Consider the following 15,558-nt stretch of genomic DNA (forward strand, 5'->3'; position numbering starts at 1 on the left):
TCAGCTGCTCCAATCTCCCATCATACTCTGTCCCCTCGTGTGTTCTCGCCTTCCCCTTGCGAGACTCCCCTGATTCCAAGAGCATGCTGGTCGCCAGTGTCATCTGCATGCTCCCCAATCATCCCTGGCTCTCACAAGCTCCAAGCAGCCTCAGGCTTCCCACAGCTCTTCATCTGCAGGGGAGAGGTGCCTCCTATCACACCTGCTTCCTGGGCTGGGGGGTAATCACTGGCCCTGTCTCACAGGTGAGAAATCTCACACATGAGTGGCAAAGGCCAAGACAGGCACCTGGGCGGCTTCTCTTGCTACACCCATATACACCGCATGGTGCTTCAAGGGCTGCTGCGTAAGAACAACTGGCAAGCAGAGAAGTATCCACATTCTATAACGAGAACAGGCAACTCTGGGACACGTGAGGGCCAGATAAATACACCTGCCACCTGCACGAGCCACTAGTAGCTGACTGAAACAGTGGCCACTGGGACACAGACGTTAAACCCGGGATGCTCTGGGATCATTTGCTCACCAGCTTTCTTTCTCATTAATGGCGAGGGGTGTATATTCATTCCTCAGTGAGGCGATTTTATGGGGTCAAACCATTATTTTTCTCACCAAAAACCTTTGGCCGTGCAGAGCCTCATGGGATCCCTCAGCCTCGTGAAATACACAGCTAGAGTAACATGTCCAAGGCACCACAGTCACATGAGAATTTCTCCCCAGAGGGTTAAATTCAAAACAATCATGAATAGAAAAAATGCCTTTGGTAAGTTCAGGCAGGAGCTTGCAGGCAAAATGTCTCCAGCTGACTCCCAGGGACATGTTCATAGATTCCAAGATCAGAAGGGACCATTGTGATCAGCTACTGTGTATAACGCAAGCCTGAGAATTTCCCCAAAATTATTCGTAGAGAGGAACTTTTAGAGAAACCTCTAACCTTGATTGAAAAATTCTCAGTAATGAAGAATCCATGAATACCATTGGTAAATTCTTCCAGTGGTTAATTATGCTCACCATTTAAAAATGTATACCTTATTTCCAGTCAGAATTTCTTTACCTTCAACTTCCACTCATTGGATTGTGTTATACCTCTGTAAACTAGGCTGAAAAGCCTATTCAAAAACTATTAGTTCCCCATGCACCTAGTTACAGACTGTTATCAAGTCACCCCTGTACCATCATTAATAAACTATATAGATTGAGCTCTTTGAGTCTATCACTATAAGGCGATATTTCTATTCTTTATTAATTCTGATTCTTCTCTGAAACCTCTTCACTGTATCAACATCCATCTTTAATGGACACAAGAACTAGATACAGGATTCCAGCAGCATTCACGCCAGTTCCAAATACAGAGGTACAATTACATCTCTAGTTCTTCTTCAGATTTTCCTGCTTATCATTCCAGGATCACACTGGCTTTTTTCACCACATGGTCATGCTGGGAACTCATATTGAGCTCATTATCCCTTTATGCCCCCAAATCTTCTTCAGAGTCATTGTGCTTCTCAAGATAGTCCCCCATCATGTGCGCATTGCCTGAATTCATTGTTCTTAGATATAGATATCTACATAGCTATGTTAGAACACACATTGGTTGCTTCAACCCAGTCTACCAACCAATCCAGACTTCTCTGAACCAGTGAAGTGTCCTCTTCATTATTTACGATCCCCCAATTTTGTGTCATCTGCAAACTTCATCGATATTCAGGCATGAGAATGGCTAGCAGCTGAGTTGTTGCCACATGTCTCTGCTTACACGAAAGCTCATGCTCCAATACGTCTGCTAGTCTATACGGTGCCAGAGGACTCTGTGCCGCTTTTACAGATCCAGACTAACATGCCTATCCCTCTGAAGATTAAAATGACTGTTTCCTTGGGGGAACTTGGCTCTTTTCAATATACAAATTGCAATGTGGATCAGACCTATAGTCCATCTAGTCCAGTGTCCTGTCTCTGACAGCGACAACCCAGATGCAGCAGAAGAAGTAAGAAACCCAGCAGGAGGTGCATTCAGAGTGTCACCCAAATGCCTGACAGCTAGCTCTTGGCTTGTGCCTTGAAACACCTCGGTATATAGACATTCCAAAATATTTATTTAGCTGTAACGATTCTAACTGGATAGTCTTTCTATCCATGTAAATCTCCAAACCCTTCCTCATTCTCATTTACCTTACAGCCTCAAATACCTCTTGTGACAATGAGTTCCTCAGTCTAATTAGGCATTGACCGAATAAAGCATTTGTATCCATTGATTTCGATTTTTTTACATTTCAGTTTAATTTAATGTCCTCTTGATCTTGTTTTATGAGACAGGGAGATCACATTCTCCATCTACTCTCCACCAATCTGTATTTCATAGACTTTTCTCATGGCCCCTCTAATGCACCTCCTTGGTAAGGTAAATATCCCAGACTTTACAACCTATATCCAAATAAGAATTCCCCCAGGCCCTTGATCATTCTTGTTGACTATGCCTGAACCCCTCTAGTTCTGTAATACATTGTGTGAAAAGGGTGCCCCATACTTCACAGAGGAGACCAGAGGAGCGTGAAACATTGACTGATTGATCTCATGGCATTTTATTTCCTTTATGGTTCCCCATCCCATTCCTCCTGGATCCCAATGTTTTCCTTTGTTTCTGGCCATACTTGCACTGTGAGCAGGGGTTTACAGAGCTGTGTACCAGGATGCCCAGGTCCCTATCCTGGGTTCAGACAGTTAAATTAGAACCTTGTAAGGTGTTTAAGGATTTCAAGCTTTTCCCTCCAGTGGGCATGCACATTGCAGTTTTTGACATTGAAGTCCATCTGCCATCACGCTGCCCATTCACCTTGCTTGGTTAGCTCCCTCTGAGGACTTCTCTGGACTTGACTATGACCTAAATAATCTGGAGCCATAGGCAAATGTTGTCATCTCACTGTTCACCAATCTTTCTCGAGTGTTCATAACTATACAATATTTATTGTACTTTTTGTTATAAAACATGTAACCCTCCTCACTCTGCTTCTTTCCCTTTACAGATATCTTGAGCATTTCTGAGCCCAAACGACACACAGACCACCTCATGGCAGCTTTCAACCTCAGTGACTCTGATCATTCATCATTCATCCTAACAGGCATCCCTGGCCTGGAAGCTGCTCACATCTGGATTTCCATCCCTTTCTTTACGTTCTACATTATTGGCCTGTTGGAAAATTTCATGGTTCTGTTTGTTGTAGGCAAAGAGGAGACCCTGCATGCACCAATGTACCTGCTGCTCTGCATGCTAGGGCTCACAGAAATCACCGCGTCTACTGCCATCGTGCCAAAGGCACTGTGTATATTTTGGTTCAATTTGAAAGGCATTACTGTGGGTGGCTGTCTCACCCAGATGTTCTTCCTTCACGTGGTTTCTGTGACACATTCAGCCATCCTCATGACAATGGCCTTGGATCGCTATGTTGCCATATGTAACCCTCTGAGATATGCCACCATCCTCACCAATGCACGAATAGCTAAGCTAGGGCTAGTGTGTTTGATAAGAGCTGTTCTCTTCATTCTGCCCCTGCCTCTGCTCCTGAGCAGGCTGCCATTCTGTGCCAACCGCATTATCGCCCACACGTACTGCCACCACATGGCTGTGGCAAAGATTTCGTGTGGGGACATCACAGTCAACAGGAGGTACGGCTTATTGTTAGTATTTGTAGTCCTTGGGTTTGACCTGACAGTTATTGCTGTGTCGTATGGTCTGATAATCAGGGCCGTCCTCAGAATCCCCTCCGAGAAAGCCCACCAGAAAGCCCTCAACACCTGTACAGCCCACATCTGTGTGATTCTGATTTCTTGTACTCTCTCCCTCTTCTCTAATCTGACACACCAGTTCAATCAGGGCATCTCTCCCTATGTACACGTCATCTTCGCCAACCTTTATTACCTCCTCCTTCCTATGCTCAACCCTATCGTTTATGGTATCAAAACCAAAGAGCTTCGTGACAAAGTGCGCAAATACATCTGCAGAATGTGATCACCTGGGGCCACTGACTCCAAACCTCTGTGACATGAGGGGGGAAATGATATGTCCCCATTAATCAACGGTGTTCTATCCAAGTTTGGCTGAGCTAATCATTGTGGAAGTTCACAGACTTTAAAGCTCCTCACACCTAACATCTTATCACTCCATCACCAAGCACTGCTCTCTCTGTTGCTGAGTTCCCTCTCTCTGACCATATCCTGATCACTTTCAGTGTCACCCATCAGCCCCCACCTCTACACACCATGTTACTTGGCATTCCTTTTACTTCCAAACCAGCAGAAGACACTGCAGCTTTCTGAAGCAAGATGGCTTCCCATTAGACCCTGTGCGAACAGCATTCTTGATCAGTTTGAGTGAAATAAAGAAAGAAAGCAACTATAATTCTGAACTTCTTTTTCACAACTACAGTGATCTGGTGAGCAAAATTTATCTGATTTTTCTAAGACCAATAATTCAGGAAGCCCGGAGTCTAAACCAAATGTTTCCGTTGGAAAGTGCTAGTACAGGAAAGCTGCTGCAGGAACTGAGGACATTCTACTAGAACTTCTTGATGAGAGTTGTGAAACTGTGTGTTTTTGAGAACTGGACCATGTTACCCTAGATTTGAGGCTTGTGTACCCCAGAATGTGATCAAGCTAATTGCAACCATTGGGTGTGCATTCAGTCACTATGAATTAATAAAAGAGACCATCACATAGTTAAGTCTTAATTGGAAAGCAGGCTTTTAAATGCAAGGTTACAATCTAGCTGGCAGTTCCTGCTAATTGGAATGGGAGGAGTGTACAGACAAGTAAATATATGAGAAAGAAAGTAGATAAATGGATGTAAATTTTGACTTTAGATGCCTCAGATAGTAGAGGTTTTTTGAAAGTTAGGAAAAGTGATGATCCAGTAGGGTTCACTATGACCTATGTGTTTTGTAGAAGTTATAAAAGATTACCTAATACAGAGTACTTTGGAGCAGCCCTCTGAAGCCATCTTTAGAGATGTTTTTCCAGACACTCTTTCTCCCTGGTGGGTCAGCAACTGGCCACTGCGAACCTGCTGTAAATTGCTCAATACTGTTCCAGATGTTAGGTGAATATGTGGGATATTCTAAACCTATTGCTTATGTCTCTGTGTGCTTTAATAGAAGAAACTGCAGAGTTAGACAAGAGCAGGTTTACTCATGTTTAATCCTTGATGAGACAGAATTGCTGTGTTCTCATTTCTTTATTCCTGACACCGCCTGGAATGAAAGAGTTAAGTTGCCCCCCCGGGGGTTTTGAAAAACCTGCGTAACATATTGCTGTGTTAAACTATGAAATCGCATTGGAGACTAATAACTTATGACTTTTCCTAGTCACTTTTGGAGTCACTTTCAGCTAGAACTTTCAAAATACATACTAACTATTCCTGTTGTCCAAGGCATCAAATGTAGTGTTGAGATTTCATCTTGGAGTTTGTGAAAGAGTTGAAACAGAGACTGCCATGAACTATCCAGGTGATTAGGGAGGTGGTGGAATGATTTAGTTGGTGTTGGTCCTGCTTTGAGCAGGGGATTGGACGAGATGACCTCCTAAAGTCTCTTCCAACCCTAATCTTCTATGATTCTATGATTGGATCACTTGCAGTAGTAAGTCCCTCATGGCCTATATTGGTCGGTTTCTCATTTTGCCATTGTTTCATGGAGACCTTGGACAGCTGGAGCAGCAGTGGAGCGTTTTGCTTCTGGTTCACTGGCCTCTTACTCAGAACAACCACGGAGAACAGTTTTGTGTTGAAGTTCTCAAACACATGGATGCCACAGGGGACAAAGGTTTTAGTGAACTTGACTTGTTTCTCTTTCATTGCTGTTGCGAACAAAACTGTGCAACAAGATTCAAGAGGAACTTTAAGAAAGGATCTGTCATGTTAGGGCATGCATGCAAAACAACATCTGTTTTGAAGCATTTGCACCAGCAAAAGAAATGTTCTCACTGGTCACTGCTGATATGTATGGCCAGCAACAGAAGCATTCTTCTTCCAGTGATGGGAGCGAGGATGAAATGTTGCCTTCGAGAGATTAACAGTAACAAATTAATTCAAATCAATATATGGACATTGACTACCTTCGATGAATGCATTTAGAAAAAAATAATAATATAATGGTCTTGCTGCTTTTACACTACATATGTTTTGGGCTCCTTTTGGCTATTTTACACCATTACAGGCCGTTGTTGTTTTTTTTTAAACACCTGCCAACCCTCAGTCTGGATACAAGGACCAGTAGTGGGGTTTTAATTTTGAATTTGATTGTCATCTCATGGCATTGTTGCTAATGTGAACAAAGTCCTGCTAGTAATAAAAAAAACAAACAAACAACCCTTTGTTTCAAGAAATACATTTAAGTTGATTTCAGCTACATTTAGATTACTTTTGAAGTGATTTGGGGCTCTTAATGCAGTAGAATTCTGTCAGACCTGAGCAACACCTCAAGCTGAACTGGACGCACAGGAGAAGCATCCGGAAGCACAAGGGCCAGAGAAGCAGCCCCGGAGGCAGAGCTGGGCCAGAGCCAGGGAAGCAGCACTGAGCCAGAAGAGCCAGAACGAGGCTGGAGGCAGAACAGCAAGGCTGAGGCAGCGCTGGGGACCTGCAGCTGGAGGAGACCAGAAGTCAGGGCTGGATCGGAACAGACCAGCTGCGCCAACAGGGAGAGAAGGCTGAACTACAGCGGGGAGCTTCGGGTTCAGAGCCAATGTAGCTGTTCTATTGTATGTCAGCCATGCTGCAAGTAACATGACAGCCAAGCAGAATGGGAAGAGCAAGGTGGGGCCCTGGGCAGAGGGCTCAACACAGGGAGATGTCACCAGACTCCAGGTCCCTGAAGGCTCTGAAGGGAGGGTAGCTGCTGGGGAGAAAGGTCCTGCCTGTCTGAAGGTGTGTGGCCACTGCCAGACCAAGTGTTTGACCCAGGGTATCACCGCAGCACAAGCAGAGCCTGGGCAGGAGGCCTGGGACGAATGAGGAACAGACGGTGAACTTTCCTAACATCCCAGAGATGGTGGTTTGTAATGTCCCCATCCCCAACAAGTGGGGTTCCTTATTTCCTTGAATCTTTCCCATTTTTTCCTTATTTTTCTTCTAGTTTTTGTTTTCTAAATTATATTAGGTTTGAGTTTAATGCAGTCATTAGGGGGTCAGGGAAGCATCTGGTGTGAAGGGAGTAACCCAAGTGGGGACATCCTAGCCCCTGTCCTAAGTGACCACGATGAGACTGGGGTTTCAGCCTCCCAGGAATCCAAGGCCCAGCTGTGTCGCCATTATGAGGACTCTGCCACACAGGAGAGTGGAAGGGGAGTGCTTGAGGTTAGGCAGGCCTTGGGGTAAAGGCAATGTGAGTGGGGACTCCGAGCTTTTCATTAGCCAATTCCCCTGGGGTATTGCAGAAGCCAGAAAATTCCCCACAATAGTCCCCACTTACATTAGGGAACTGGGACAAACAGATGGGTTGGATTTTAGTGATGTGTAACGAGATGTGTAACTTGTGAAATCTTCATTTAACTGCGAAAAGCTGAAATGTGTAACGCTGGGGAGCACCCTTTCTGTGTAAGGGGAATATAACGTCACTGCATGAGATGGCTTCCCAGAGACTGTTATAATATAAAACCTTTCCCCCCACCTGTACTATTCTATTATGGGGTTCGAGGATGAAAACTGATATTTTGTCTTTGGCCTCTTGAACAGATTTCATAAACAATGAAAGCTTCTTCAAGGACTTGACTAGAAAATTGATCAACAACCAGAATGAATCCTAGAATCGTAGAAGATTAGGGTTGGAAGAGACCTCAGGAGGTCATGTAGTCCAATCCCCTGCTCAAGGCATTACCAACCCCAACTAAATCATCCCAGCCAGGGCTTTGTCAAGCTGGGCCTTAAAAACCTCTCATTTTGGAGATGCATCCACCTCCCTAGGTACCCCATTCCAGTGTATCACCACCCTCCTAGGGAAATATTTTTCTTAATATCTACCCTAGACCTCCCCCACTGCAACTTGAGACCATTGCTCCTTGTTCTGCCATCTGCCACCACTGAGAAGAGCCAAGCTCCATCCCCTTTGAAACCACCCATTAGGTAGTTGAAGACTTCGACCAAATCCCCCCTCACTCTTCTTTTCTGCAGACTAAATCAATTTGCTCCATCTCCTTCTTTGATCCCACTGCTTCCTCTCAGATTTTAGACACAATGATGGCACCCACAGAAATAATTCTCCTGAACAAAAAAGGCCGCTGATGTTTATGAACCTTCAACTTTCAAGAAATTATTGGAAAATTTTAGTTCAGTTTTTCTCATTGTGCTTCACAGAAAGATTGTGGAAATGGTAACTGCTGTTTCAAAACTGCCACAATCCAAAGACACAGACCTGTAGTAAAAAGCAGCAGTATTACTTTCCAAAGCCACTGAACTTGTAGCTACATTTCAAGTTGAGTTGAAAGGAGCCAAACGTTCAGCAGGTAAATGATCAGGAAAATGGGTCAGACAAATGCAGTCTGAAGAGAAGTGCTTGAGAAGGGCAAAAAGGCAGGGGAGCAGCTCATTTTGTGGCAGACCAGAGAGGAAAGGAGAACAGCTACCAGCAGCTCCAAGGGAGTTCAGCTGAGGGAAGGCAGAATTTCTCCCTGAACAATTGCCCAAATGTCCCTCAGTGAGGGAAGGGAGGGCCTGCTGCAGGGATGCCCTGAGAGGGAAGCATTCATCTCTCATCTGAATGCTGGACTTGATGGATCCCCTTTATTTGCTGTTTGGACTATCCCAGCATCAAGAAAAGGAAAATGAAGTGCTTTATAAAAAAGAGATTGGTCAAATAAACCTCAGTCTACCATATATGGAGAATTAAGGTGGCAATCAGCTAAAAATCACCACAGTTAAATTAAACGTGGATACTACGTAATAGCAACTGTATTAATGCTGTATGACTGCACTATTGCTGTATGGCATTATTGCTGTGAGTCATTTACAATGTGCGTAGCATTGAAAAAACTCTTTCACCAACACACAGGTGAAAATCAACAAACGAATAGCAGCAAAGAACATGAAGGGAAGGGGAAAAAATGTGGTAAACAATATGTTACATCGTACCTACAAAAAGGGGAAACAATTTCCCTGTTAGTACCAGTCATAATTTGGGTTAGTGACACTGCATCCTAAGGGAGGCCAATGTTTGTAAAAACTCTTTGAAGATGGGAAGTGCTCTCAGCAGGGGAGTATGTTGTGTATGAAACAGTTACAATCCCTCTCCCACTGAGCCCCATTTCAACCTGTGTCTTAGAGGTGAAAAGCTGAAAATAGCATCACCCGCCCTATGAGACATCAAGTCTGTCTCAGGGGATATGGTATAAATTTCTTATACAAATCCCATTCAATAGTTAATAAAGTGAATCTCTCATGCAAATGTCTGATACAGGTAAATACCCAGGTGGCAGCTAATGAGAGGAAGAGGAACATTCACAGCTGCAAGTTCTCTGGAGATCAGGAAACCCTGTGGTGACTAGGGGACTTTTATATGTATATATTTATTTATAAATATATATATAGCTACATTTATATATATATATATATATATATATATATATATATATATATATATATATATATATATATATATATATATATATATATATATATGAGCCTGGGAGAGGCAGTTCCTGCACTCTGGATGTCACATTCATTTCTCTCTATTACACAACCCCAGTACCTGGCTTGACTCTGGGTGCTCAAGTTTATGATCTGGTGCTGCTGTTGTACAAATGCTCAGTATTGAGATTGTTTTTCATTGGGAAGGGTCTGGGTTACCAAGGGGTGGTTTAAAAGGCTGAGTTTTTCCTGCCTGTGGATTATCATCCCTTTACAGAATCAACAGACAAACAAACACTATTTGGGAAAGTCCCCTTCTTAAGGTGAATTGCCCACTCTATCACTTCGAGTGCAGAAGGTGGGGGCCTGCAAGGATTCTCCAAATTAATACTGACCACTCCAGGTGTTACCCGGGGTTCTTTCAACCCACAGCTCTTGGTAACTTTTACTCTGTGCGAGGTGATGTCGGGAAATAAATCAGGGGAGACACGGCCGTCAGTCCGATAGACGGCTGGCACAAACAGGACAACAAAAGTCTGCTTTCACTTGACTTGACTTAGACTCAAGCACTAACACACGTCCGCAAAAGGTTAGTAAAACACCCCCAACCCTTGATAATTACCAAAGCTGAGTGTGGCTCTCCAGTGGCACAGCGGCAGGCTTCCGGTGGCCAAATCTTCCGTCTGCCAGTGGGGACTGCAAGTTGTATCCAGAGAGAGAGTCCAAAAACAAGTCCAACTACCTCAAACTTTTCCCCCTTATTTATGCATTAGTCATAGAATGACATTTCCCTTAAAGAAAACTTGTTAAGTAAGCAGTTTCAATAGTCAAGCAAGAGGTTCCTTCTGATTATCGATTAACCAGGGGTGGGTTTTTCCAGACTTTTCAGCCTTAAGGCCCCAATAGACATTCCTGGGGCACATCCTGCTCTTCGAAAATGCATGTATCAGCCACTTCAACACAATTCCTATCAGGAAGGACGTGGGGTCAAGCTGCCCTTTCTGTGGCACCCAAAACTCCCCCCCCACACACACACATTCCTACCTCGGTCAAACTGAGAGTGCTGAATGGCCAATTTACAGCCTGCTGACTTGGCTGCTTTTAGCAATAAGCCATAGTGGTTTCAGGCACTTTACTGGTTTGCCAAAGTCTCTCCGTACACAGGTTTGTATTAAACTCCCAAGGTTACAGCTTTTCTCTGACCTTGGACTGGTAGATGCTGCCACCACCCAAGTGCAGAGCCCCTTTGAGAGCTCAGGAAGGCGCACTTGGGAATTTCTTCCTGTGGGGTACCCTCAAGCCCTTTCACTGCCCCCACCCCTACTTCCAGGGAAGAGATGAAAAAAATAAAAAAGGAAATCAGCTGTTTCCACCAGCTAATTAAACAACATGTGTACAAACCTCTTAAGACACAACAATCCAATTCTGTTCTTGAAAAACATAAATTTTATTAATAAAAAAAGGAAGAAAGTACATCTGGGAAATCAGACTATTGCTCGATTTTAAAAGAGCATCTACCAGGATTCAGCACCAAAAATAGCTTTCTTGAGGTCCATCTTAAAGGTTACAAGGAAAACAAAAGCACCTTGGATTAGCAAAGAGGAATCCACAAGCCATAACAAAAAAAAAGACAGATAAATCTAATGGCATCTTCCTAGACATTTCCTGATCTACTTAAATATCTGGGGTTTTAAATGAGAAGTTTCTAGGTATGAGACTTATAATTTTTTCGCACCTGGCCCAAGCGTCTTTCAGCAGAGCTGCAGCCCTGTCCGCCTCTCCCTGGGAGAACAACAAGAGCCAGACAGAAGGGGAGTCTTTTTTCAATTTTAAAAAGTTCTAGCCTCCCCATTGTCTCTTTTGGCCAGGCGCCCACTCACTTCCTCTTACCTATGCATAGCAGTGAGACTTTTTAACCCTTTACAGGCAGAGCAATTAGAGAACAGCTACTAAGAGGGATTTTATAGCTACTAGCTGGGTGTACATTCTTAAAGTACAGGCTTTTCCAGACAACCCTGAATATCTATATCCTAACACAATTTACAAATATCTAGAAGATAATAAAGTGATAAGTAACAGTCAGCATGGATTTGTCAAGAACAAATCATGTCAAACCAATCTGATAACTTTCTCTGACAGTGTAAGAAGCCTGGTGGAGAGCGTGGAAGCGGTAGATGTGGTCAAGCTTCAGGAAAGCTTTTGATACTGTCTTGCATGACATTCTCATAAACAAACTAGGGAAATGCAACCTAGATGGAGCTACTATAAGGTGGGTGCAAAACTGGTTGGAAAACTGTTCCCAGAGAGTAGTTATCAGTGGTTCACAGTCATGCTGGAAGAGCACAATGAGTGGGGTCCCACAGGGATCAGTTCTGTCTCTGGTTCTGTTCAATATCTTCATCGATGATTTAGATAATGACATAGAGGGTACATTTATAACGTTTGAGGATGATACCAAGCTGGGAGGGGTTGCATGTGGTTTGGAGCATAGCATTGTAATTCAAAATGATCTGGAGAAACAGGAGAAATGGTTTGAAGTAAATAGGATGAAATTCAATAATGACAAATGCAAAGTAGTCCATTTAGGAAGGAACAATCAGTTGCACACATACAAAATGGGAAATGACTGCCTAGGAAGGAGTACTGTAGAAAGGGACGGGGAGTTATAGTGGATCACAAGCTAAATAGGAGTCAACAGTTTAACGCTCTTGCAGAAAAAGTGAACATCATTCTGGGATGTATTAGCAGGAGAATTTTAAGCAAGACACGAGAAGTAATTCTTCCGCTCTGCTCTGATTAGGCCTCAGCTGGAGTTTTGTGTCCAGTTCTGGGCACCACATTTCAGGAAGGACGTGTACAAGTTGGAGAGAGTCCAGAGAAGAGCAACAAAGATGATTAAAGGTCTCGAAAGCATGACCTATGAGGGAAGATTGAAAAAAACCTGGGTTTGTTTAGTCTGGAAAAGAGAAGACTGAGAGAGGACATGATAACAGTTTTCAAGTACCTAAAATGTTACAAGGAAGAAGAAGAAAACAATGTTTTTCTTAACCTCTGAGGACAGGAGAAGAAGCAGTGGGCTAAATTGCAGCAATGGCGGTTTAAGTTGGACATTAGAAAAAACTTTCTAACTCTCAGGGTAGTTAAGGACAAGAATAAATTGCCTAGGGACATTGTGGAATCTCCCTCATTGGAGATTTTTAAGAGCGTGTTAGACAAACATCTGTCAGGAATGGTCTAGATAATACTTAGGCCTGCCAAGAGTGCAGGGGACTGGACTAGATGGACTCTTGAGGTGTCTTCCAGTTCTGTGATTCTGTGAATCTATGATCATTGATAATTAGGGCTCTCAATTAATCACAGTTAAATCAAGTGATTAATTTCTTTTGAGTTAACTTGATTTAAAAAATTAATCACGAGTAATCACAGTTTTAATTACACAGTTAAACAATAACAGAATACCAGTTTACGTTTGTTATAAATATTTTGGATGTTTTTATACATTTTCAAATACACTGATTTACACTACAGCACAGACTACTAAGTGTGCAGCACTCACTTTCCATGATTATTTGTATTACAAATATTTGCACTGTAAAAAAGATAAATAGTATTTTAATTCACCTCTTGAGAACACTGCAGTGCAATCTCTTTATCGTGAAAGTGCAGCTTACAAAGGTAGAATTGTTTGTGACATAACGACACTCAAAAATAAAAGAATATAAAACTTTAGAGCCAACAAGTCCACTCAGTCCTACTCCTTGTTTAGCCAATCGCTAAGACAAACAAGTTTGTTTACATTTATGGGAGATAATGCTGCCCGCTTCTTATTTACAATGTCATCTGAAAATGTGAACAGACGTTCACAGTGCACTGTTGTAGCCGGCGTTGCAAGGTATTTCCATGCCAGGTACGCTAAACGTCTATATAACCTTTCATGCTTCAGCCAGCATTCAGAGGACATGTTTCTGTGCTGATGATGCTCGTTAAAAAAATATTATGTTAATTCTATTTGTGACTGAATTCCTTGGGGGAGAATTCTATGTCTACTGCCCCATGGTTTTACCTGCATTCTGCCATACATTTTGTGTCATGGCAATCTTGGATGATGACTCAGAATATGTTGTTCGATTGAAGAACACTGTTAGATATGGAAAGAAGGAGCAGGAGGACCCAGAGGCGGATTGGGTAAACAGACTTCTCTATTGCGGTTCTTGTTCTCTTCAACCCAGTTCTCGAGTAAACCCCGAATTAATTACATCGCACTCTTTTATTTAAGTTAATATGTAAATACCTGCATTTACTACAATGCTCCCAAATATGAACGTCCATATAATGAATACTAATAGTTATATACGGAAGATAATTATACTTGGCCTCGTTTACAGGATTAAACATATTATGCAGATTTGTGGGCATGTATCATTGTTGTATGTGAAGTTAGGAATATTGACTGTGTATCTGTATTTCAAATGTAGTTACACCTGCGTGACACCCACTGGCAAAATGCTTCCAGTCTAGACAGCTGGTTGTGAAGGGCCTACTCAGGGGAATGAGCCATTATGGGAAACAATGGGCTTAAGCACAAGCTTATCCCTCACCTGTTGACCCTTGCTGAGAAGACTCCAGACAGCCTATATAGAATGGCTGCTATGACTCAGCAGGGTATTAAATGGCATTTGACCAGACCACATGACACTGAACCCCATTTTGGGTACCTGTCTTTTTCCAAAAACTGGAATGGGAACTGTTTTTGGAACAAAGGATTCCTGACATATGACAAACATCTCTAAGGTGGGGTGTGACATCATCGACTGGCCTCACTCCCCACACAAGAGAACTCCTGCGAATACCCAAGGAACAAAGACCGAACTGGGGGATGTTCTGGTCCAAGGCTAAAAGGATTTCTAGTCAGTATATGCAAACCTGGTGGACTGTTTGTATCACCAGCCAGGGTGAAAAATTGGTAATTCATATCCAATCTATCTAGTATCTTAGGTTTAGTTTGCAGTTTTGTTCTTTTGCTAGGTACTCTGCGTTGACCTGGAGAGGGCAAATTCTGTCAATGAGCTGACATTGTACAGCTCCCTGTGCATGTCAAGACAGGATAAATTTGGGTTTATACTCCAGTGGGGGTGGGGGTGGAGGGTGAGCACGGGGAGCCTGGGAAATTGGCTGGTGTCTGCTGTTTGTATTTGGATGGCATAGCTAAGCCCTCAGGTAGCTCCATTTGGGTTTGTGGTGCTGTCTGCTGTCGTTTTGGGTGACAACAGGGCCTGGAGAGGGTGAATCACTGGCAAAACAGCTGAGTGCTTTGAGGAGCACAGCATCTTCCACGGCTCCCAGACTGCACTCCAGGGCTGACAACTCATGAATGTCATACCTTCAGAGCCCTAATTAGGCCCCCAGGCACCTGTCACACACGCATGGTTGAGGGACTGTAGCCTGAACAAAAGATTGAGATGTTGCAGTGGTTTGATTCCATTACCACTGTGTTCTCATCCCAGCAGGGCACATCAAGCTAAAATACCACCATACTGAAAGAGCCCAGGGCAACAAACCAGGCAAACTCCGTGGCTGTTCCCTTGTAAAATGTGGGGTACCATACGAGATGAACTCCTGGTCATTTTGGTCCTCAGAGTGGTGAAGGAATCACAAAGTGAGTGGAGAAGTCCCATTGTACCAGTCCTGACACAGGGTAACACAACTCTTTTCTGCATCGATTTCTGAAACATCAAAACATTCTTGAAATGTGATGCATACCTCATGCAGAGATTAGATGGACTATTGGAACAGTTGGGAGTTGCCAGATATATATCCACTTTAGACCTCACAAAGGGATATTGGTAAAAACCTTTGAGGACAGTATTGTGGGAGAAGAAAACCTTTCCAATGCCTTTTGGCCTGCCTTAATTTAGGGTCACCTCATTTGGCCTCCACACGCTGGCAGTGAC

General features: G+C 43.2%; 1 protein-coding gene across 1 annotated transcript; it reads left to right on the forward strand.

Moving 5' to 3' along the window:
* Positions 1-324: 324 nt before the first annotated feature.
* LOC119565277 (olfactory receptor 52D1-like) lies at positions 325-4,003 on the forward strand. The gene is made up of 2 exons (XM_037889781.1): positions 325-412; positions 3,021-4,003. The coding sequence occupies exons 1-2, from the start codon at positions 325-327 to the stop codon at positions 4,001-4,003; spliced, it is 1,071 nt and encodes a 356-aa protein (XP_037745709.1).
* The last annotated feature ends 11,555 nt before the right edge of the window (positions 4,004-15,558 follow it).

This window comes from Chelonia mydas, chromosome 1 (genome assembly GCF_015237465.2).
Source record: "Chelonia mydas isolate rCheMyd1 chromosome 1, rCheMyd1.pri.v2, whole genome shotgun sequence".
NCBI classification, from domain to species: domain Eukaryota; kingdom Metazoa; phylum Chordata; order Testudines; family Cheloniidae; genus Chelonia; species Chelonia mydas.

Excerpts from the sequence above, each read along its gene's own strand:
- LOC119565277 (XM_037889781.1), top strand. The coding sequence starts at position 325 with ATGGTGCTTCAAGGGCTGCTGCGTAAGAACAACTGGCAAGCAGAGAAG. Across the intron at positions 413-3,020 it reads AACAGGCAACTCTGGGACAC|ATATCTTGAGCATTTCTGAG; the intron begins GTGAGGGCCAGA and ends TTCCCTTTACAG.